Source organism: Lissotriton helveticus, chromosome 4_1 (assembly GCF_964261635.1).
Source record: "Lissotriton helveticus chromosome 4_1, aLisHel1.1, whole genome shotgun sequence".
NCBI lineage: Eukaryota > Metazoa > Chordata > Amphibia > Caudata > Salamandridae > Lissotriton > Lissotriton helveticus.
Genome location: NC_136063.1, coordinates 1818103068 through 1818124765, shown reverse-complemented (window position 1 = coordinate 1818124765; position 21698 = coordinate 1818103068). Strand labels below are relative to the sequence as shown.

Genomic DNA, 21698 nt, shown 5'->3' with positions numbered 1-21698 from the left:
AAATGCAGTGTACATTACTTCAGTTCCATTTTGGTTGGCAACATTTGCTTGTACTTACCTGATAAAGTTCTTACTAAGTAAGGTGTAAGCATAGAAATAGGGATTGTATGGGATGTCCTTGGCTCGAAGGTTAAAAAGCCCTGTGGAAAATGTAACCAAAAATTTAGAATGAGTTCAATAATCAATTTATTTGTAGCTTTTCAAGACTGGAACATCTTTAATGGAGTTTGACTGGGGAGTAGGATGATAGGAATTTAGGTAACATCAAAACTTCAGAGCATACATGGAAGTTGAATATTGAGGCCTGAAGGTAAATCATGGTAGACATGATCAATTATTATTTACAGCTATAAGCAGGGTTTCGATTAGCGTAACTAGTGAGTTAGCATTTGTGCCATTGAGAATTATCTAATATTGATGCAACAGGATAGTTTTATGGTGTACCTTACTACTCTGCTTTTACAAGATGTTATGTATACGTGCTTTGACTTGCTTTAATCGATGTATAAAGAACGTTATTTACTTTAAAGCGCTCTGATATCCGCAAGGGTCTTGTTCGCGCTCTATAAAACTTTCAAAATAAAATAAACATAGCATTTGTGGTCTATGTTTTTATGCAGTGGGGGAGTCCTAGAAGTACAGTGTGTATATAATTAAGATTGAGCAGGTCTCATGGACAGAAGGGGGAATGCAAATAGGTATTCTGTCAAAAAGACATAATGGGTGCAGAAATAAAGATAATCACAAAGGGCAGATATGGTGCTGCCATATGGAAAGAGAAGTGCATGAAAAACAGGTGCTCTTTTTATGTGTCACATAAACAAGACAAAATTAACGTTGTGAACTGCAAAGAGAAAGGAAGAGAGCTCTACTATCTTCTGCAATAAATTTACTATTTATAGCAAAAATGAATTAATAATTTTGTTACAGGACATTTACGATATTCATTTTAGGGAAAAAAGCTAACTTGTAAGAATATAATTTATACCTATCTCTGAGTCATGACTGACTTTCCTACTTTCACTTTGCAAACGATCATAAACAACGTGCTAATGTGTACCGAAAGGAAAAAAGCATTCTTAAATACAATTGTGCCCTTCATTCTGATGTGTCTCAGTCTCCATTCCGATTAAAATAATTGAAAGAATAGTATGTAAATCAATTTGAAGTCCCCCTGCATGACATTTGTGAACATAAAATTAGTTACTGTATTTGAACGCACAGAAAAATGGCAAATATTGATCAAATAAAACAATTGACAGTTTGGGAGAATGGTGAAGTGCAAAGAAGAACATTTGAGGCTTTTCTTTTTAAAGTGATTCAATAATACATTTCATGCCGATAGAACATTTTTGTTAATGAAATGAATAATGGCATTTAATATTTTATGGATACACTGCAATATACCTGAAAATGTAAATAAACCGAAATAAAACATGACCATGTCCTTTGAGATGAGTTAGGATATTTGGTGTTTGCTTTTTGAATGAAGAAATGGTTCGAGTATTGCAACAATAGATTAGTTCCATCAGACTTTTGCTGCATAGGCAGAAAGTAAAATTAGGTGAGCAAACCCCACAATAAATAGAATGATCCAAGAGTGGAGAAATAAAAGGTGAAAAGGTGTTCCCTCTGCACACTTAGGGAGTTATTTATGAGAGCACTGCATCACCTTTGCACCACTTAAAGTGGTACATGTGTGATGCATGGCTCTCAGAAAGATTTTTGAAGCCACGCAAGGGCACCTGTGTGGCTTCGAGTGGCCTCATAAATAATGAGTAAAGCAATGCAGCGCAAATCACTGCGTCACCTTACTCTGCGCCAGGTTGGGGTTCAATGGGCGTTGTGGTGGGTTTTCCCATGCAACACCTATGCAATTTGGCGCTGTCCCAGATTTACAAAGTGATGTAAACCAGGGTTAAACGTCAATTCCGTATGCCTTTCAAGGTACCTTGCTCTGCTGCCCTATGCTAAAATGCCATAAATGAGGTCCGTAATATAATGGAACTAAGAAGGAGAAAGGGGCATAAGGCAGACCCCTCAGGCCCTGAAGAGTGGGGGAGGGGGCAATCCTTAAGAGGGCCCTCAGTACTTCAAGGGAGTCCCCGTACCATTCAAGGCCAATGAATATCACAGAAATATGGAAGACTTAGGGGCCTATATCACATTCTGCATGGTAGGGGGTGGATGCATCTTTTTGCGTTACACCTCTTGCAGGAGAGAAAAACATAACTACACACAAGCAATTATCAAACAAAAATGTGATGTACTACTCCTCTTTCTCCTTCCTCTAAGCTAAATCTATTTCTTTTTTTGTTTAAAAAAAAAAAAAAAGCATTTGTTCATAGTTTACGGCAGGGCCGGACTGGGAACCAAAACTGGCCCTGGCAAGGGCCGGTTTCGCCCGATTTTGTTACAGGGGCCGATATTGCAGCCATGCTTAAAAAACAGCCCTGTAACAAAAACGGCCTGCCAGGGGCCCAAAAACGGCCCCCACCCGGGAAATTCCTGGTGCCTGCTACGGCCAGTCCGGCCCTGGTACAAAACCTTCCTACACACATTTTTCAATTTGTCGTTCACTTTGCTCACGTGCCTCTTGAGCCTTCATTCACTTATATTAATACAGTCTTGTCACAACTCCATCTTTGATGCACTAGGGCCTCATAACTCAAAACCATTTGTGTTATTGGTTCTTTCATAATCAAGAGCCGCTATTATATGACATTTTGTAATGCTCAATACAAAGTTTTGAAAGGAAAAACCAATGTTTTTAGAAAAAAATTCTTGTGAAAATCTTGAGTTAGAATATTCTCTATGATTCTAAATTAAATACAAATTGTATATTTGTTATGTTGGAATTGGGTATTTTGATTCAATTTACGATTGATAATGTACTATTATCCTTATGAGAGAAGTACAGGAGAGAGTCGTTTTGACATTGCAAAATATTCTGCCCCAATAAATCTGAGGCAGCTTTAATTGCTAAGCACTTTTTCAACAGCTGGTTTAGCATGATGACTTGTTTGTGCTGAACAGTGTTTATTCAGCTCTTGCAGATTTCTGTATGGAAGTTTGCAGGGGCTTTTCCTTATTTTAACATAATTGTCATTCAAACATATTAAAGTAGACTTTTCAGCAAACTTGTTTTATGTTATGTACTCTTGTAAGATTGTAGTATGTGATATTTCTAACTGAAGATATGCCACATGAATTTAAGAACACTGAAGATATTTCTTATCGAAATTCCTTATAGCACTTATAATATTGAACAAATACTCAATGCTGTTCCAACTGCTTTCCAGTATATATTTTTTTTTATATGTTGCTCCTTACAGGCAGTTTCATCCAGCGCTGACAGTAGTACTGCTGTCGGTTTTTGAGAATGTCTTTCCATCTGGTCCCTGATATCAGAGACTTTTGCCTGCCATGTACTTCCTAAAATCAATGATAAAAAAAGAAAATCAGGTTAATTACAAATCACACAATTAGCAGCATAGAAAAAGGTCACCAGCATACAATTCATAACATATGGAGATATCTAAATTTGCAATTATGACTGCATACAACTTTAATATTTCACCCTGTGCTGTGACCTAAAAACATTTTTGTCGATTTTGAGTGCACAAGCAAGCGAATTGAGCGCGTTTGAACTCCTTAAAGGGGGCAAATGGCCTCCTTTCTAGTGAAAATAAAAAACAGGAAGAAGTGATGCATTTTATAGCACAATTTTCCCAAAACATTATAAAAATCCCGGAGGACCTGAAGTGGCACTATTGAAAAATTGCTGTACTTTTATGGTGGGTCAGGCAAACCTTCCCATGGGAGCTGCGTGTCACCTCTCCAAGGAAGCTTTGAAAATATTTAGCAAAACTATACATCTCTCAACTTATGCCCCTTAAAGTTTGTTAATAGCTTTGTACTTTACAAGCCGCTACAAAAACTTGTTTTAGGTAGGGCACACGGCCTATCAATTTTCAAACTGTATATAGCATATTCTTTTGCTTAATTATCCCTGATAGACTATTTTATGTATATCCAAGCCGTGTATTATGTCTGCGGTATGAATGGAAGGGGAATGATGAACAAAGCAATGGTTAAAACCTGCTATCAGAAGCCATAGACTGGAAGAGCTACACAACTCTTGTAGGTGCACGAGCAAAGCTACCGCTCAACTGAGGCTACAGGATAAATCAGCACTATCTTGCATGTCCATTTCTCAAACAGCAGTAGCAATATCATAATAAAAGATCACAAAATGAATCCACAAAACCATCAAACAACAAGCTTTAAATGTATTTAAAAAGCAGTCACTTTGTTTAAAACATCAGATTGGCAGTTGCTGAATATAAAGACATTGCTCCTGGACATACAACATTTTCAGTTTGGATAAAAATGCTTGATTCCCTCTAAGAGAACGTGTCATTCCCATGATTGTCTTTTGACTAGATATTGCAGATTTTCATTTTGAGTACATACTTGGTTGGTCAGCATTTCCTGCATGGGCAAATTCAGCCTTTCATATTCATTTATCATTGTCAAACACCAGGGTTCACCATCACATGGCATGGAGTTTTACTACCATTTTGCCAGAGATTTCTAGATTTGTGTCAAAAAGGGAAGCAATAAGCCAAGACGAGCCACTGACATGCCATGGACAGCTAACATTTTGGCAAGAGTAGCCAGGGTGTGGCAAAGATAGGCCACTGCTATTCCAGGGTAGCTAGAATATTGTGAGTGCCCCAATATGTCAGTGATAGGCTAGGCCATCATGGCAGGGTTGGAAAGCATGTCCTAATAATGCCTACTGTATGACACAAACATACCATTATTAGATAGTGTGTCAACTTCAACAACAAGGTGATGACAGGAATGCTTGATTTAATCTCACCATCTGGCATTTCTTCTCTTCGGGCCGGATCCCAGTCCTTTGTTTTTCTGCCACCATAACTCCTCAGTTTGGAACCAGACATATGAAAATCAGTCTTGATAGTTCTCCAAAAGGAACAATCAATCCTGAACTTTCAGACTAGGTCCTCCCTGAACCAGAACACAAGCAACACAAGCAACCCAGGACAGGTATCACCCTGGTTAGGGCTCATCAGTCCCATGTATCTTGGTTCCAGAGGGACAGTGAGCACAGGACTCACACCTGGGCATACCCGTCACTCTTAAGGCATCTCCTGCGACAACAACAAGGTGATGGAAGGAATGCTTCAATTATTCTCTCCCACTAACATTCACTCAAAGCTGCATCCCAGTCCATCATTTTCAGCCTGAACTGTTCCCACTGGAGAAGGGTCAAGACTGATTTGCATATGGCTGGGTCCAAAAAGAAGTGTCAAGGTGTGCAAAATAATGATGGACTGAGACGCGGCTTGTGCAATTAACAGTTGCTGAGATTAATTCAAGCATTCCAACCTTCAATTTTTTGTATATTTAAAGGTTTAGTGTGTCACCAGGAACGTCCACAGTATAGTGGGCGATTTTTACATCAGAGCAAACCACTGTGTGCCTTTTTTGCTGGAAGTCTGCCAACTAAATGAATTGAACAAGCTGAAATGGGCCCTGCCATATCAAAATAATGGACCGGAAGAGGACCTGAACTGTGATAAATATACTGGACCTCGTCTGTGTAGACTTTCAAAGACAAGGTGATGGGAGGTCTGGCATTCTGTGTACTAACCAGGTTGGAGAACTCATTTACAATGTTCAAATCTTTTGGGAAGCACTACTACTTGGTGCCTTTTCCTCTACAGCAGCTTCCATGCCTTTCTGGTTGCTGACATGGCCGGTCTATAGGAAATGGCAGAAGGTGCTGTTGTGAGAAACAACAGGAATGATGAAAAATAAAGCAGATGATACCCAAGAGTTAAAATTCTCATTATTGACCTGTACATTCTCCTGAAATCTGCAGTGGGAGGATTTAAACATGGAGCTAAAATCTTTGGCGTTAATATTAGAGAGTTTGAGTTTGACTACTACTGAGCAATGGCAAAGGGAGGTAAACTGAGGCCACACCTTATCACAGTTCAAGGAAAAAACCAAATCTATGCGGCTGGACTAAATGACAAGTAGATAGGACAATCTGACAAAAATGCCTCTTGATCAATTATTTAATGCAATGAGTGTCAGGGAATTGATCCATCTTTTAAAATCTTCTAGGGCAATACACTTGAAAGCTCCCAAAACATGAAGAATTCTAAACTATTTGTTTTGCTCTAATATTACTGTCTTTTTAAAAACTTTTTTTTACATGTTTCATGTTTGTTTTGTGGTCATTATGGGAGTTGCTATACTTAAGGCAGACCCTTTTGCGATGGAAAGCTGTTTTATAATGTTTTTTATAGTCTGAATATGCGAGTCTGTTGCTGGTTGCTTTGATTCTTTCTATTCTCTCGTGCTCTAGTTGCTGTGGACTGAATGCGCATGTATAACGGTATAATGGAGTATACAAGGCATATAAATTGCCAGTTTTCATGGCCATGCACAGCGAGCGTTCTTGCGACACAATAGAGGCATGCAAATGGCAAGTCTGTTTGTGCCGTCTGTGCCACAAAGGCAGCCAGAAACTCTAAGCAAACCTCGGTGTTTGCCCATCAGAGACAAAAATCTATCCCAGAGGTAATCTGCTTTGTCTACCCCGTCAGCAGACTGCAGTTTAGGTAAGCAAAATGCTACACTTGTTAACTTACATAAACACGTTTGAGGGACCTCTACTGGGAGTACAACTAAGCAGATATATGCAGGCCTTCTTAATGTAAGATATCTCGTTATAGATTGTGATGTAATAATTGCAAGATGTATTCACAGCCAAAACCTGGGTTTATTTTTGTTCAAAGAAAAATGGATGAAGGTAAATTCTAATTTCTCTTTCTGATATCCATCTTGTTGGACATCCTGAGTTTAAAAAGTGTAATATTTGTGGGCCCAAAAGGAAGAAGTGTGCCTGAGGCTGAAAGCTTTCTTTAAAATATTCCACGTGCCAAATATATCAGACACGTTCTAAGGAGCAAGGCAGCCCATTAAAGTGAACAGCAGTTTCATACGCTTAATTATTACACAATGTTCTATTAAGAGCTAAAGTAGAAAGATTGCAATACCGTTATACCGATTTAGCAATCGAAACACAACTTTCATTCTTTGTTCGAGTGTTTAGTGCACTTGCCTTTCCCTTTTGTACTTGTGAGCGTGTAGCCAGCTCGTCATTTGATCTAAAACTAAAGCAAATAATGTTCAAAAGACTGAGCACATGGCCACACTTATGAGCATTCAGCTTTCACTTGCAATAGTCTGTAGTCTGATATATTTCGCCTTCCTTGTTCATCTAAGCCTTGTTGATATTTCGACAATGAATATTGGAAAGACCGTGTGCACTCGGGCAATTAACCCTGTAATTTTTTAAAGGGTTCCCCAAAGTACTGAAGTCCCGAGTCACAAACAAAGTCCAAATCGACTCTGTAGATTTCTTCCTACGTTTGGAGTATAATGCTGTTTTTTGGAATTCACAGGTTTCAAGAGCATTGAAACTGCTAAAGTCAGGGGTTTCAAGGAGAGAATCCCCCGGATAATTTTACTTACACTAACTAATGCAACAGTTTTCTGCATTCAAAATAATACATAGTCAACAATCAGGCATACAAAAAAATGTCACTGAAACTCTCATTGTCTCATGGGTAAGTTTCCCCCATCCCCTATGAAGAAACATCCTCTGCCACACGATCATCAATTTTAGGGGTGTTCAGTTTGTTTTCCCATCTTGCAAACTGATTTACTCATTTCCTTGACAGGACTAAAAGTCTTCAACCATTGCCAAATTTACATTTTAATAAAAAGGAAATGGAGCCTTCGCTGTTCCAAAATAATCTGTATGTGCTTCTAGTTCAACAAATAACTACCTGAGAAGTTGTCTTGGAGTCGATAGATGTTGCTGGTGGGAGTGGGCCTCTGCTCCATCCAGATTAGATCGACAAGGTTTGTTTCTATGGACGTGAAGTTTCTACCAGAATCTGCCAAAGCTGTAGAGTAACTCTTCCAGTCATCTGTAATACATAAACTGTAAATATTAGAGCTGGCCACTCATTAAACCCTCATACATCCACAGATCCACATACACACTGTCTCAGCAATCTTCCATTAGCAGAAGAACGTCTAAGGGCCCACCCAACAACAGAGAAGTGGACCCTGAAGGAGACCTGGCTGGAGAGAGACCTGATTCCTAGGAGCCGTCCCGAGGAACTAGTGGTTGCAGAACTGACAAGAAGGAACTTTACCAGCAGTTGGTGAAAAGGGGAACAGAGTCATTTTTCAACCTACAGAGGACGAGGACAAGAGTCTGAGACTTGTCCAAGGAGGTCGCAACTAAGGCGGACAGGAAAACAATGTTCATTCTCTTTGAGCCCTACCACGCTACAGCTTAAAGTGTTGCTTTGCCTCTTCAGTGGCTGTGGCCAAGACCTGAGATTCTTTGCTTGTCCGCCTCCATTCTGAATCTCATATCACTCTATTTAGAAAGCGTTTGAAGTCCCAAGTCTCTTCGACCTGCAATAATTGCTGACAAATTTTAGTGCTGATTTACTGAATAGAGCCAAGAGGCTTAAGCGAATATACTGCTCGATATGTATCTACCATTGATCGCAGACCATGGACATTCTAAGGCAGATTAACACTTACAACTAAAATTCAACCCTTAAAATTATGTTGGAGCTGCTATAACAACCACTGAAGATCACAATACAGTTCGCCACAGCCAGCTTTACACTTCAGTCTTATGATCTTCAGCCATTAATGTGTAATGTAATTATGTCTTTAAGTGGCCAGATGTACCACCCGTTTTTGCATGAGCAGACGGGTTTGTGAACCTGTTTGCCATGCAAAAATATATTGGGCATGTACATAGCCTATTTAGGGAGTCACAATTTTTTTGGGACTCGCTATTTGGAAGGGGCGTCCCAGGGACCACTGCCTGCCCTTAAAATATGAAACGAAAACGTTTCACTTTTTTTCAAATGCATCCAGTTTTCCTTTGAGAAAAACGGGATACATTAAAAAAAAAAAAAAAAAAAGCTGCTTTATTAAAAAGCAGCCCCAGACATGGCAGCAGGCCACCATCCCTGGGAGGGCTGGCATTCACAATGGGCTCGCAAATTGCGAGAGGCTCATTAATATTAATGAGCCTCGCAATTTGCGACCCCATTGGGAATCGCAAAACAGTGTAAACACACTGTTGTACATTTCATTTAACGCCTCGCAATTTGCGACTCGCAATGTGTCGCAGATTGCGATGCGCTAAATTAAAGGGTCGTACATCTGGCCCTAAGTCTTGCAGGTTCATGTTTTAGTTTTGCTTCGATAGTTTATGTATTGTTCATTGTTCATTATGATTTGTTTAGCAATAGTATGTTGAGGCCCTTGCAAATCAGAATTGTCATCAGAGGTGTAATGGTCATTCTTGCAGTACCCGCTGTGTGGGAGGCCCGTAGTCTTCTATGCATTAAAGGGGTCCCCTCAGCTTGTCTGCTCGAATGTATGGGTATTGCCAGATGCCCCCTCATCATTGTTTGCCGGGGCCCCCAATTTTTACTTACCCCACTGAATGTCATTGCTTTCAATGTGCCTTAAATGTGTGCAATTTTCACACCCTTTTCTTAGGAACATCTTGGGAAACAAGAACTATCTGTTCACATGTTTATACTCAGTGTAACACAATAGAAATGGCACACCCGTTGACTTGTAGCTAAAAAGGAGTATCTGTATGCTGGGGCATAATCTGAAGGACGAGCACCAGATATGATTGCTCTCCCCAGTGACTTGGGCTTGGGGAAAAAGATGAGGGCTTCATTCATAGAAGATATCACATGAAATTATCTTTTCACAAAGGTAGAACATAAAAGAGGATTCTGTTAGATTGTGTTTGATAAGACATTAGTTATTTTCATGGAGTTCTCTTTATTATTATTAGCCCCTGCAAATGCTTTTATTGGAGTGGAAAATAAAAACATGTGTAGACATTATTGGGTTCTTTGACTTCTCAGAACCAAAGTTGTGTCCCCATCAAAACTAACCTTGCTTCTGTCTCTGTTGGTTCTGGACACTGCTCTGTCCCATAATATAACTGATTGGTGGTTTAGTAAGAACCCTGTCTGTTCTCTCTTACTTGCAAGCTCTCATACTGTCTCCAAAATCTCTGTGCCAGGAGAGATCTGCCTGGGGGAGAGAGCTAATACTTTGGCAAACATCACATCTTGCTCTTTTTCCTTCTAATAAAGATCCACTGGGAGATGCATGTATACCATGCATGGATGTCAAAGTGCTTGGATTTCAGCACTTTTGAAACCAATGCCATTTATGTAACACCGCACAGTGATTTATATGCCTTCTTGCCTAATACTGTATTGCATTGACTAGCAGCCCACGTGACAAGCAACGTGTTGTAGAAACAGGCAATAATTCTCTATGTACAGAACTACACATTCTGATTAAATTGGCATACCCATGGAGAAGAGGAAAGGATCAAATCCAATTAGCAGTCCAGGTTGAACCTCATTGAGGATCCACTCAACAATGGAATTGACCCTAGCTGCAAAAGAAAAGATATTTTAAAATCAAGTTTATGGTCAATACACATAAAGGGAAATATACCCTTTTAAAGTTATAAATGCCTATTGAACAATATCTGGTAGAAGAGAATGGTAATTGATGTAGGTGAAAGACAGTCTTGCTGGAAACAAAAGATCTATGGGTGCAATAACAGACACTGCACATATTTGTATTTATAATCGCAGAGGTACAAAATACCACACTGACTGTGCTACGTTCCATGGAAGTTTGACTAGAAAACTTACATTCTGGCTTCAAACCCACACTGAAGATGAACACAATCCAGCCAAAACGTAAATATGCTGATGTGTTGTCTAACAAGGGCGTAAAAAATCACAAATGTTCATTTAATGTATCATGGCAGTAATCTTTGCTTACAGATGACACTTTGTGTAGACTAATACATTATTTTATGCCCAGCTTTTATTTAGCATTGCTTCTCTTTATACATGAATGTTAGTATCCTTTATAAAGTGAAGGGAACTCCAAAGGACAGGCACATTTATGAAAGATTGTTTTCTAATATTAAAGTCATGGTTAGTAATCTCTGGCTTCGGCAATGTATACTAACTTGTTCTTTGAAGCTCCCAGTTGCAGTCCAGTTGCCGCTCTGCTTGCGTCCAATATCGACTATCTGTCCACAGTGCTGAATTTGTCATTGTCACAACAGCAGTTCCTAAAATAAACCAGTTGCATGTAACACAAACCATTTATGCTAATGGGGCTCTTTAACCCATTCTTTTTGTCAAACTAACAATTTACATCACACATTCATCAATGCTGCAGTTGTTTACATTACCTCTATCCCATTTGTCTTCCTCTCAGAAACACAGTCTCAAAATTTAGAGAGGAACTGCAGATTGTATGTTCTTCTAATATTCCTCTCCACCTATTCACTGTGAGAACAGTTATCCATTGAAACATTTCACAGTATTGTGAAAGAAGATCTAAGCAATATGGCAGATTTTTTCTTTGCCTCAAGCAGTTAACCACACGTATGCAGCTGCACGGCTGTTATTGAGGAACTATTGTTGGATGGTTCAGACACAGTAAACTTGCAGTCAATCTCCAAACTTTCTTCACTGCCAAGATGTTAGAGCTTAAAGCCATTATTCAACTTTGGACATTCATGAAAACCATTGACCAATGAAAAATAGTCATTCAACCTGGCAGGGAAAGAGAATCTATGCCAGTATTCGCCTGGAAGGATTGCAAGAGGATAATGGATTCAAGTGGTGTCTCTTGTCTGAATCTGTTTAATCCATTAGCCTCTTTTAACAGCATTGATCATACTGTCTTACTGAGCCACCTTGCCCATACTTGTATCATTGAACATGTTCTGGACCAGTTAGGCTGCTTTCTATTGGGAAACAGTCAATCAGTGGCTCTTCCTTCTTTTGATTATTGTTACTAAAAAATCCTGTCTGGTGTATTTCAGGTTGCTTTTTGAACCCACCATAGGAAATAGATTTTCTGTTTTGCTAATAACTTTGGCATTATTTGACGAATCCTCACAAGATGTTTCAAACACAAAAGGCTCGTCCACCTCAGTTCCTTCTTTGAAAGTTTTGAGGTGATCTGAAAAGAAATTTTCCCATGCAATTTCTATTGGGAACTTTAAAGACAGTTACAGACAAAACAAACAAGAACCAGAATTACATTAGATTTGGAAGACAGCTACATCTTGACCCAGACAGTGTGTTTTTTAGGTCTCACCTACGCAGCGTGCATGCGCGGCATAGGAAAAAGACCTATAGAAATTGCTTCAGCTTTTCAGCCAAAAACGTGCACTCATTGCATTACTTTCAATGGCAATGCATGCACGTTTGGCGATTCACTTGCGGGAGCGAGCTATGGCAACATATGTTTGCTCGCTCCCGCAAGGGAATCGCTGTGTGTTCTCTCGCACTCCCCCCACCCCTCCCACTTGTTAGCCTAGTACTGCCGCACTCCCCCACCCTCTTCTTGCAAAAGGCACGCGCGCTTGTTTTTCTTTGCTGATCACACCCATTTCTCTACTTGAACTTCTGCTTTCACAGCTCCTTGTATTTTACTGATTTGTCCTCTATTTTCCTTACAAATACTTTAATTTTGTTATACTTGTATAACCACTTTTCTCAATTTCTCTGAAAGTCCCTTTATGTCCAAATTACATACATTTCAAGTATATGTTTTTTAACAACTTCTTGTATTAATTTCACGTGTTTTGTTTTTAAAAGATAGCTTTATTTTCTCAATTCCAATGCTTCTAGAACTACTGTGGCATCTTAGTTGTAGCCTCTAAGTTTTATCTAGTACTTTAATTTCTCGGTACGCCATACACTTTAACAACTTCTTGAATTTCTCTAGCATGGCCTTGGTTTCTCTAACCTCCCTTAAAAAATGTTTTATTTGAATTGTTGTGTGCCTGAGCCCTGCCACAGATCACAGGGTGCTGACAGGCGGCGCCGCTTCTCCCACTGTCCAACTTATAGGGCTTTTCTGAGAACGCACCAGATGTCTGCACCAGAGATTTTCGCGCCCCTTCTGTCCCCGAGCTCAATTAATCGCCGCAGCTCCCATGCTGCCGGCTGCAGCTTGTTATTGATTTCCAAGCTCATTTCAAATGTTCGAGGTGTTTGTAAACATTTGAATAATTAAGTCAGAAGCATGTAGGCGCACTACCGCCATGCAGTGATTGAATACCCTAATAAAAGACCAATTGGAGCTAATGGAAGTGCAGGGCTCGCCCCTGACTCGGGCTGCAAATTGGAGCGCCCCAGTCACCTTAGCTTCCGCAGACCTTAGGATGCCTCTCTTCTACAACCCCTATTTACTTAGGGGCAGATTTATGAAGGCCTTGCGCCGCCGGTGCGTCACTTTTTCCCATGTTAAAAATGACGCACCGGCGGCGCAAGGCCTTCATAAATCTGCCCCTTCGTTTTTGCCCTTTTATATAGATGTAATATAGCGTGAACCCGGCAAAATGCATTGGAGCACTTTACATGGGTAACAGATTACTTTTCTCAAGGTCAGATTAATTTTCAAGGCATGGAGAGATTAAGTGAGTTGACCAGGATCACAGAATGTGAAGCCCACGCCGAGAATCGAACTTTGTCCCAAGGTCCATTGCTCTGTTAGGCCACATCCCCCCCCCCAGTCCCTCAACCTATTTGCTCCCAAATCCCTCTGTAGGCCCTCTGCCTCTTTGTCATTCCCTCCGCTGCCCTTATAGTCCCTCTTCTACCCGTCTCCTTCGCAGCTCCCTCAGTCCGAGCCCTATTTCTTCAGTTTTGCTAGTTTTCACTCCACTTCCTTCACAGTTCTTCTTTGGCCCACAGGCTCCACAGTCATTCTTCAGTCCCCTCCCTCATCAGCCCTAATCCCTCCTTTTCAGTCCCCTTCCCTTTGCCCGGCACCCCATCTCAGCCCCTTGCCCGCCCGGCTTGCAGTGCTGTGCAGTCAGAGGTGCTGAGGGCCCCTGTCAGGGAAGAGTTGAAGAATGGGTGGAAGTCTAGCGTTTGACCCACTTCAGCCGGGGTGAATGACCTGTGTTGGGGGATTAGAGCTTGTTTTGTCTGTATGAGGGGTGGCCTTTTGTTCTGGTCGTTTCCCTCTGCTGTCCCCGCAGCTGCACAGATCATAGCAGAATAGAGCCCTCAAGCGCGCGCGCGCCCTCGCCCTCCAGCCCGAGCAGCAGGTGAGAGGCCGGCTCCCGCCGAGGGTATACAGAAAGAGAGAGTGAGTGAGTGTGTGTGATTGTAGTGTGTGCAAACCTCTGAGCCTGACCACAGACGCAGATATTGCTTGCGCAAAGAAGACCGTAAGGCACCGTTTTGGAGACCGGTGGCGCACAGCATCTGACGTTTGTCAGACTTGTTCTTTATTTATTTATTAGCCCACTTTGGGGACACTCCCTCAAATGTTAGGAGTAACTGAGACAAACCAAACCTGATCTTCCCGGGACCCCTCAGCAATTCCTGAGAAGAAATAAATCAGCAGCGCGAGTCTCGATATGCCCCCACGGACAGACCCTCCCTCCTCCACCCCAATAGAACAGATGGTGCCATGGGGCTGCTAGGGCATTCGCTGTGGGAGGGTGATGGTGGGGGCTGGGGGCGACGGGGGGCTGTGCTCTTAGCTGGGCTCTTCAAGCATATCCTAAACAGGGACCGACTACAAGGACATCTCCAGCTGAGGCGTGCCCAGAATAAAAGTAGCAGTAAGAAAAAACAAGCATTGGCAAAGCCAATAGATTGCGCTTTGGGGACCTTAAAAGTATTTATTTACGCAGCACAATATCCTTGGTGCAACAACATCAATGCTTGTTTTGTTTGGTCTAAATTTGTTCAGTAGTTTCTGAGAAATGAAGGCTCAAAATGTATAGATATCTAGATGGTTGTATATAGATATCTAGATGGTTGAGTTTGCAGGATTCTCATGGGAGTCTGTGGGCACGCAACATCAAATAATAGAAAAATCTGATTGGACAATGAAAAGAAATGTTGCTGCCTCTATTATTGGGCATAGGGACTCATGCCGAATGCCGTGTTTGTAAAGGATTGGATGCCCCCGGGAAAGGGGGGCCAACCCTACACCACTCTTGGCCTTTGGCGGGAAGTTGGCATAGTTACATGTGGTAATAAAATATTCCCTGTAACCCACAAGTGGCAGTGGAGAGCCACCCACTGTCCACAAGAAGAGGTAAGAGAGGTGAGGGTGAAGATACCTCCTCCCGAATTAAACTCTACTAACAACAGTGTATCCGGACCCCAAAGTGGCTCCTAAAGCCTTCTCAACTCCTTATGGTGGCGTGTACCACAACAGCGGAAAGGAACAAATTCCTTTTGTAATTTAACACTCACATACCCTATTGGGGTCATGCTTCGTCATCGGGTTCACCCTGACTCCTAAAGGTCAGGGCGGGCTCAACCGTATTTCAGGGAGCTCTTAGGAGATGTAGGCCAGGGGCACTTAAAGACAAAAATCCTACTGCACCCTCAGGTATCCCTTAATTAATCGGGATGTAGTGAATGTAAAAAAGATAATAAAAGCGGGTCTTTTTTGGAGGTTATAGTCCTAAGACCCTAAAAAACTGCCAACTTGTTTCAGCCCAAAGAATTTTTGTCAAAAATGGTCCTGGGCTTTCGTCAGGGCACAATGAAATTTCCTTCCTGGTGTAGATCAAAAGACAATATACAGCAGTGCAGGCAGGGAAACAGAACACATGTCTGGGCCCACCTGGTGGGAGCAACTTTAAATCTCCCGCCGGCTGGAAGCAAGCTTTCCCTCAGGGGAGGGTGGCCTTGTGGCACCTTTTGTTTAGAAAGGAAATGCCCCAGGATATGAGGTCCCTGCAGCCCAACCCTACACCAAGCATGTAAAAGGCTTTGTGCAGCGTGATGTTGGCTGCCTGTGGGAGTGTTGGGCACGGCCAGGCCCTGTAGGCAATGCCCCACTGCGCACAGCCAGAGGCTATGTGCAGTTTGGTCTTTGCTGCCTGCGGGGGTCAAAACACAGGGTCTGGTCCCAAGCCAGGCCCTACGTCCAACCCCACATCGAGCATGACCAAAGTCCATGGGCGGTGTGGGGTTTGTTGCCTCTAGAGATGGTTGGCTGCAGGCCCTGCAGACAACCCCCTGCTGTGCATGACCAAAGGCCATTCATGGTGGGAGCTCCTAGGTCCACCCCCTTGCCGTGTACAACCAAAGGCCATGTGCGATGTGGAGTTGGCTACCTCCAGAGATGGTTGCCTGTCGGCCTTGCAGACAACCCCCACCAAGCACAAACAAAGTTCATGTGTGGCAGGAGGTTGGCTTTACCTATAGTAATAAAATATTACTTTAAGTAAAAAAAAAATCACTGAAAAAACCAAAGGTTAAAGTAACGTTATAGTTAGGAATTGTTATTATATGTTACTAAACAGAAAAGAAAACTTAAAAATTCACTGAAAAAGCCAAAGGTCAAAGCGATGTTATTGTTAAGTAAATATGTCAGTACAAATATAACGTTTTGAACTAAAAAAAAAAACACAGAAATTCACTAGTTATAGTTAGTAGAGCTATCTATAATTTGTGCCCCCGCCATGCACTGCTTATTACCTCACATATTATATCACTCATGACATGTTGTATAACACCATTTATGACATCACCGATGACATCTCAAATGACATAATTGATGGATATCCTCTTCTTAGCATTCCATCCATAGTTTTAAAGCTATTGTGCAATCGCAGAAGGAAACTATCAAACAACTTACTTTGCCTGTGCCCTCAAATAAGCAGTCCTACTCGAGCATCTAAACAAAGTTACAAAAAAGTTACTCTGTTATGTGATAAGCCCAACGTTTATATTTTGGACACCATTTATAAAAGTGAATCCACTAACGTTTTCGGCACAATTCTTTAATAATGGGGGGAAGACGTTTTAGTGGTCCATCGATCTGAAGATAAATATTATTTTGTCACCTTTCTTTCCAGATAAACAGCAATAACGTGCACATAACTATGATTTGGTAATCTTACTATAATTAGTTTGAGACAAAAAAAAGCACTGAGAAACGTGCTGTTTCTAATTACTTCTACTGTTAGATGGGCAATCACTCTAGGAGTTAATCTTTTCTGAAATGCACACTATGTATGAATATCTATCTAAGTGTTAGGTGATTGGTACAAATGTTTTTCTGGACAAGTCACATTTTTTGGTCAGCCCGAGACCGACCAACTATTCATTCAAAATTCATATTTTTTCTCACCTGCTGAACCTGTAAATCCTGTCATCCATGCCCTTCTTGCATCTCGATCTGCGATGTATTCACTCTTAAAAATAACAGCAGTCACAATTATAAAAGGAACACTTGGAAAAACCTCTTAAATTCATTATACACACAATCTTACAAAGAGCAAAAATATATAGCCCCTGGGCAACACAGCACTGTGGCTACAGTTTTGACTGGAATGAATACTGAATTCCAGAGGTGACCTAAAACTGTCTGTAAAGATGGAAGACTAAAAAGACAAAGGATTACAACTAAAGAACCAGAACAGTGTTTTATTGATGTTTGAATGCTGTGTTGCTCAGGGGCTGTATATATTTTTGCTCACATTGTGGACTTTGTCCACTTCACATTAGAGGGTGAAGTGGCTACCCTTTTCCCTTGGAGCACCCTAAGATTATTCTCAATCTACATGGGATACAGAAAGGTTTGCACATTTGATACCCCTGACACTGGCATTCTCTCAAATCTTACAAAAAGCTCAGCATTCTCTTTGGGAAAGACCCTGTCAAGGATATTATAAAAGATTTGTTTGAGGTTTATTGCAACCTAACCAATGTAGCAGCAATGTAATTCAGTTGTTCACAGGATGAAGCAGATTAAAAAGCTCTCCCTTTGGGTACTTGGTCAAGTTCAAGGCTTGATCATATAACCGAAGCTGGAAAGTCAACAAGTCAAATGACTAGTCCAGTGATAAAGAAGTAGTGGGGTCATTTAGGACTTGGGTGGAGCAGGGGGACTGCCAAAAATTGGCGGTGCCCACGCGTTGTCCATTGCAACGCTCCATACCTTATTTAGAGGTGTGAGGCTGCTGGGTTTACAGTGGCAGAGCCTCAGCGGTCTCCACTTTAAAAAACCCTCACCCATCTGCCACAGGACCATCGAGTCACAGTGGTGACAGCCGTGCCATATTCAAAAAAGGGGTTACCGCCATTGATTTTTTATGTCCCGGTCTTACATGATAGGCATGGTATCAAACAAATCATAGCTCTGACACACAAAAACAAAACTCCAGGCACGTCACAGCTACTGAGTTTTTGATTTTCTCAAACAAACTCCCACCTTTGGAGTCTATTTGAGAATAACAAAAGAGTAAGCAAAGCTGGCTGAAACAACATGGGGAACCACTTGACATTCAGTTGTGTCTACAGTGCATCCACCTCATCGCTAGATGCACTGAGACAGTGATGTGCCTGCCAGGGATTTCAAAATATGATGAGCAGTCCAGTGGGGTGGTGGGACACCCGCCAAATTCTAGATCAGACCTTTGACATTCACACAAAGAAACATCTAAAATAAGAGAACATTTGCAAATTTTATAGCACTAAAACGTTGGTTTAAAAAATAATAGCAATTAGGTAAAAATAGATTACTTTATAGCAGGGGTCTCCAACCATTTCCGTAGTGAGAACTACTTCACCTACCAACATACTAAAAACCATAGGCTGCACATCTGTCTCTTACACGTATCATCCACCACACTGCTACTTCCCATAACGTGGAAAATGCACCTCACTGGTCATCACTCATGACATGGAAACACTTCCCACATGGGATCAAAAAACAATGACAACACCATTCCAATCATACACCCTACATTATGTAGCTTGCTGTCCATGTAGGTTTGCGCTTCATTGCCACACAAAGGAGTAGGTAATAAGCACTATATAAATGTTGAAATACAAATAATTTATTACATCTTGCCTTCTTCTTTATTATCACACATGATGGCACCTTGAAATTCATGAGGTTAGGGTGTGCAATGTACAAAAATACCCCCTGACAGACTATAAAGTTGCTCCATGTAGTAATAAGCTAAGCCAAACATATGGTACAGATGACTTGACTCTTAGTTCAACCCTCGACTTTCCCGGAGGTCCAGATAGCTTAGGGGTCTCCAACCTTTTCTGTAGTGAGAGCTACTTCTGATCATTGAAAATCATTGTGAGCTTTGACGTTCACACAAAGAAACATCTAAAATAAGAGAACATTTGCAAATGTTATGGCACTAAACCGTTTGGTTCAACAATAAGAGCAATAGGGTTTTTGGAAAGGAGAACATGGCGGCAGTCGGCTGACCTGCCGCGGTGCTCCGTGAACGCGCTCCTGCAATGAGCTGCTCCGCTCGGCAGACTCGTGATTTGGCCCGGAATTCAACATTTGAAGACCCTCGGTGCCCCTCGGTAGAGGCAAGAAGGGGGAAATATCCTTTGTTTTTATTTCTTTTGAGTTACTCACATAGCGTGTTTGGCGTCCGTGAGTGTTTCTTTTTTCCGGCATCTGTAGAGTCTGTCTTCCCTCCGCATGCTGGATCCAATCAGCGGAGGTTACCGTTCGGCTTGCTTGGTTCGCAGTGATCCTGGGAGGATTGGATTTCCTCTGTCTCCGCGGCAGTTTCAGGTCTCCCTGGGGCTGCGGCTGTGGGCTGTGGCCGCCCTGGAGCTGAGAAGGGGCAGGAAGGCACGAAGCCTCGTGCAAACCCCCAGTGGTAAGACTTACAGCGGCACTCAAAAGAACAAGGTGCGATCAAAAAATCCTTTACCTAAGCCTTCGCCTGTAGATATTGTGGAGGGAGATAGTGGGGCACCCTCTGCAATTAGCAGTGAGGAAGGGGGGGAAAAAACTGTGAGCTTCAACCTGGTCTGATTCATACTACCCCAGGCGGGCATCAGCCTGATTTATTTCAGTCACCTCTAAAAAGTTGTTAGTTAAAGAGTAAGCGTGGGAGAAAAAAGAAAGAGGCTTTGGAAAAAGTTGCTCCTGAGTCTAAAGACTACTGCAGTCCCCCAGAGAAATCAGACGCAGTTAAAAATAAAACCTCATCTTATCTGTCTACGGAGGTAAAGACCAAGAAGCTAAGATCTGCTAAAGCCACTAGGAATCTTGGAGTGGTCCTGGGTGTGGGGTCAAAAATCACGCCCTCTCTCCGCTCGTACTTTAAGGTTATTCCTCAGGTGCTAGATCTCGCGGAGGATAGATCCATGTCAGCTATGTCAGCTCTAGCTTCAACCACAGCTCCCTCCTTATCTGATCCAGCACTTGCTTTCGATCCTGCTGCCTCCCCCGCGCTAATTGGCTCTTCTGTTCCATCTGTCCAAAATGCTGAGCCATTGTTTGATTTGTCTGTTTCCGCTTCTACGGTCGAAAAAACTATCTCTCTGCCAGATTCGCCCGGGATCTCTGATACTGTATACTCGGCGTTCGTTCCATCTGTTGGCCAAGGCTTACCTGTTGAAGCTCCAGGGGGGCCCGGAAAGGTCAATGCTCAGGAAGCCTTACAAGAACAGGGGACCCCAGTTCTAGCCTCTATAGCCAAGCCTGATGAGTGCAGCGTCCCTGCAGGTTCTCTGGCAGCCATGTTTTCTTCCCTATCGCTAGATATAAAAAAGGGGTTTGAGGAATCCTCGGCCAATCAGTTGGAGATCAGGAATTACTGCGAATCTTTGGATGGTAAAATTGATGGTCTCACATCAAGAACAGGGAAATTGGAAGAGACAGTAGCTGTGTTATCTGTCCATTTGGACCAGGTCAAGGATGACATCACTAGGCTTAAAAGGGCTGATATGGACCTGGCGGACAGAATGGAAACTTTGGAAAAAAATGCAAGACGGAGCAATATCCGCATTCTCAATGTCCCTGAGGGAACAGAAGGGTCTGAAATTAAGCAATTTGTTATTCACCTCCTGAATGAGTCCTTGTCCTTAGATCAATCAGTGGAAGACCTCGCTCTTGATATCCAAAGAGTCCATCGGGACCCTTTTAGACGAAACCCCCAAAGGTCTAAACCACGTAAAATCTTGGTGAACTTTCATACATACTCTCTTAAAGATCATATTCTTAATCTCCCCTTGAAACAAAAATCCTTGGCGGGGAAGGGATATACTTTTCAAATAAGGTCCGATCTTTCAAGAGTTACACTGGAAAAGCAGTGGGAATTTGGGAGGCGACTGGAAGCTTTTAGGGGGTTGGGTGCTACGGCACAACTGATGTTTCCTGCTGCCTTAATAGTCATGCACAATAACAAAATGTTTAATATAAGATCTGTGCTGGCAGCGGATGAGTTGTTATTAACCCTGGGCAGTAAAAGTAAGAGTTCCTCGAGTTAGTTAAAAAAATAAAACACACATAAGGGAAAAAGAAATTGAAAAAAAAATGGGAGAACACGTTTCATGAACTATTTAATATAGGAAAGTTAAAATTAAAATACAGATTAGCTTGGTCTAATTTAGCTTAGTCTATTGCTATCTTAATCATACACTAATTTTTTGACTAATATTATAGCAAGAGATGAAATTTAACTTTTTGGAATCCTGTATAATACCAGGTCATTGCACTATGCACTTAGA

The 21698-nt window shown here is 41.7% G+C and overlaps 1 protein-coding gene across 3 annotated transcripts in view; it reads right to left on the bottom strand.

Moving 5' to 3' along the window:
* The window catches only part of LOC144829368 (xaa-Pro aminopeptidase 2-like), a 449433-nt gene that overhangs the window by 259692 nt on the left and 168043 nt on the right, over positions 1 to 21698 (bottom strand). For all 3 annotated transcript variants that reach the window (XM_078688440.1, XM_078688439.1, XM_078688441.1), the window contains 6 exons: positions 17332 to 17395; positions 11168 to 11272; positions 10490 to 10576; positions 7896 to 8039; positions 3334 to 3435; positions 59 to 140 (listed from right to left, as the gene is read on the bottom strand). In XM_078688440.1, coding sequence (XP_078544566.1) covers positions 59 to 140; positions 3334 to 3435; positions 7896 to 8039; positions 10490 to 10576; positions 11168 to 11272; positions 17332 to 17395 — 584 coding nt within the window. The remainder of the gene's footprint in view (positions 1 to 58; positions 141 to 3333; positions 3436 to 7895; positions 8040 to 10489; positions 10577 to 11167; positions 11273 to 17331; positions 17396 to 21698) is intronic.